This window comes from Primulina eburnea, chromosome 2 (assembly GCF_022965805.1).
Source record: "Primulina eburnea isolate SZY01 chromosome 2, ASM2296580v1, whole genome shotgun sequence".
In the NCBI taxonomy this organism is placed as follows: Eukaryota; Viridiplantae; Streptophyta; class Magnoliopsida; order Lamiales; family Gesneriaceae; genus Primulina; species Primulina eburnea.
Genome location: NC_133102.1, coordinates 9,532,082 through 9,535,106, shown reverse-complemented (window position 1 = coordinate 9,535,106; position 3,025 = coordinate 9,532,082). Strand labels below are relative to the sequence as shown.

General features: G+C 38.6%; 1 protein-coding gene across 1 annotated transcript; it reads right to left on the bottom strand.

The window, feature by feature from the left end:
• Positions 1-1,274: 1,274 nt before the first annotated feature.
• On the bottom strand, positions 1,275-2,130 carry LOC140824091 (E3 ubiquitin-protein ligase RSL1-like). The gene is made up of 2 exons (XM_073185689.1): positions 1,448-2,130; positions 1,275-1,362 (listed from the first exon to the last, which is right to left on the bottom strand). The coding sequence occupies exons 1-2, from the start codon at positions 2,128-2,130 to the stop codon at positions 1,275-1,277; spliced, it is 771 nt and encodes a 256-aa protein (XP_073041790.1).
• Positions 2,131-3,025: the final 895 nt, after the last annotated feature.

The following is a 3,025-nucleotide window of genomic DNA, read 5'->3' as shown; positions in this document are numbered from 1 at the left end:
TTTTGTTGGGTTATAATGTATTGAATTTAATATCCATTTTATTGACTTTTGTTTGCATGTCAGGTTGGTTATGGAGGAATGAAATGTTTAGAACATGGATTTGTAGACTTCTGAGGCCTCACCTCAAAAGATAAGGACCAAGGGGATCATCAGATTCCTATCTCTCGTGCATAGAAAAGACCATGTTGAGATCATCAAGGTGATACAGCATTAGCAGAAGTCAATCCAAGTTCTCTTCATATTCGTTTGTGGGGCATGCCACCCTTCCACGTGTAGCCATAGCGCGTCTAGTTACGGTGCTTTGTTGGATAGTCCAACTTTATGGTTGTGCCATGGGGGGTATCATATACACTGCTTGAACATGCTGAACCATGTCTTGGATTTGTAAGTGAAAGAACCAAACCTACCATCCAATCTCTTCCATGATTGCAATGGAGCCAGCTTGGGGAAGACTGGCTATTGTTTCTAGACAAATCATGCATGCATGCATTTCGAGAAATACAAGTATCCCGAGCTTGTTGTCTGTGAGCCAATTGAATTGGCCCTCTAATTCAAAAGGTATGCTTTTCAAAATTTACAAGTATCTTTTCTTTCTTCTTAGTTTGCTGTTGATGAGAAAGTGTAAAACAGTTTTGCAGGAATAACTTGTGTAGATTTGTAGTTCAGCAAAAAAGGTTGGATTAAGTGATGATTGGTGGGACTTTTAATATTAGTAGCATATTTTGATCATCCATTTAATCTCTCCTCAATCTTACACAAAATTCTCTTGCTGTTTTTGCTGTGGACTGTTTTGCATTCCTATTTTGGTGTGTTGTTGGTTGTACCTGCCAGAAAACTCTCGACTCATGTACAGCAGCTCGCTTTCTTGAACTTAGTTCTTAGTTTCGAGTAATCTCGGGTTTATTTGTGGGAAATTAATGGATCTGAACACGTATTTCCACCATATCGATCGATCCCCTGACCTGATTTTATTATTTCCCCTCGGTTTTCCCTTCTTTTTGTTTTCTTCTTTTACAATGTGATTGGAAGAAGGTAGACTGAGGCGGTTTACATGACAGGATTTCAAGAAAACGAATTTCTTTCACTATAAAACACAGAGCCCGGAAACATATGTTCTCACCGACAATACAGCCAATGTATTTCTTGAAAGACCTCGTCGGATTCCCGGGTCACAAAAACAAAAGTGCTACGACCACAAATCAACACAATTCCATGGAAACAAAGTCAACTTTGAACATTTTGAAAATTTTATATGCTCGAGAAAAAATTGCGGATCACTCCTCCTCCTCCTCCTCCTCCCGGCAATTCCAGTGCTCTTGGCTCCATTTGGATCCACACAAGTAACAGAACTCGAATTTACACCTGAGAAAGAATTGATCCTCGCGTTAAACAGCGAATCAGACAACATGGTTATCGAAAATTCGAATTCTAAATAAATAAAGCTGACCTGCAAGTCATGTGTATACAGCCATCAGTCTTCTCAACGAAGATCTTGCAATTAGGACATTCCATCCACTCCTTATCTTGTGCCAACCGTCGTAACTTTTCGTTTCCCTTCTGATCCTCATCAAATAATCTAAACTCTTCACAACTCATATCAAAATGCCAAGGGACATTGCATCGTAGACAGAACCACTCTTGACAGAAGGGACATCGCGATATTGTTACCACACCCCCTTCATCGTTTTCGTCTAACAATATCTCGGAGCAATGAGGACAGTAACATTTCCTCAAAGCAAGAATAGCAGACTCACTCAACGCCTCCTCCCACCGAGCGGCCACGTTAGGTGGGATGATAGACCTCAAAGTCTCAGGATCTGTGGTACTTTTGCAACCCTCGCCAGGGCAAGAAATGAACACGATGTTCTCTTGAAGCTTTGCTCCGACGTGACTACATACACAATCCGAGCAAAACGAATGGGAACAGCCCTGGATTTCGAACATTTCTTTCTCTTCTTTATCTTCGTAACAAATTTCGCAGCAAATTTTCGACGACGACGATGATGGTGTATGTCTTACGTTGTAAATGTGCAAAGAGGCATCCAAAACTTCTTGGAATTGGAGTTCTTCTGCATATTCGGTATCTGATACCGAAGTTTTATGATCAAACAGTGATGAGAATTCGTCCATCAGCGATTTCCTATCAGAAGTTTATCTTTGTTGTACTAAGAAAACATACTTATTACTGGCGGTATACTTATAGGACCATATATTTTCTCGTTTAATTTGATGAGTTCATCATTTTTGGGTCTGCATGCATCATATCATACGCCAACACGAACGAGTCATTGGCATTTTTCGAATTATTAAACTATTTAGTCGTCGCCCAAATGATGATGGGAGAATCGAACTTGATCGAGTTACTCTCAAGTTAAATATATTTGGCTTAATCTACACCTTGATTGAAACTCATATTTTAAGTTTATTCACGGGATAAGAGATTTGTATCAGAAAATTGATGTGTGAGATGTCTTGTAGGATTTTTTTGGAAAAAAATGGACAAAGCATATAATTTTCGACCAAATATTTAAAATAATAAAGGGAATTACATACGTAAGTTCGAATCGATTATATTATTTGTTTCTAAATCATACTACTATTTAAATTTGGTAATAATTAAACTCTTCTAGTGTCCGAAAAAAACTTGGTAATTAAGTTACCTGAGATTTTTAGTTAGGCCTACAATATATAGTTATTATTATTATTATTATTATTAAAAGGGTGAACCCCACCCCCGAGGGCCTCACACAGAGTCGTCTCAAGCCCCGACGTGAAGGGAGGTAAATCAGGGTTATGCACCGACAGCAAGTACCCAGAAGAGAGGTTGGCAGGAGACAATCTCCCTAAAGACTTTAGAGAGCCGAAACTCGATCTCTGACAAACATAGATTAAAGTATCCTTCACTCCAAGTCCTTATCTTTGCCCTCGGGGCCTATTATTACTATTATTATTATTATTATTATTAAAAAGTGGAGAAGACCAAGAAATAACTAAGTCTTCGTTTAGACTATAAAAAAATAAGTGA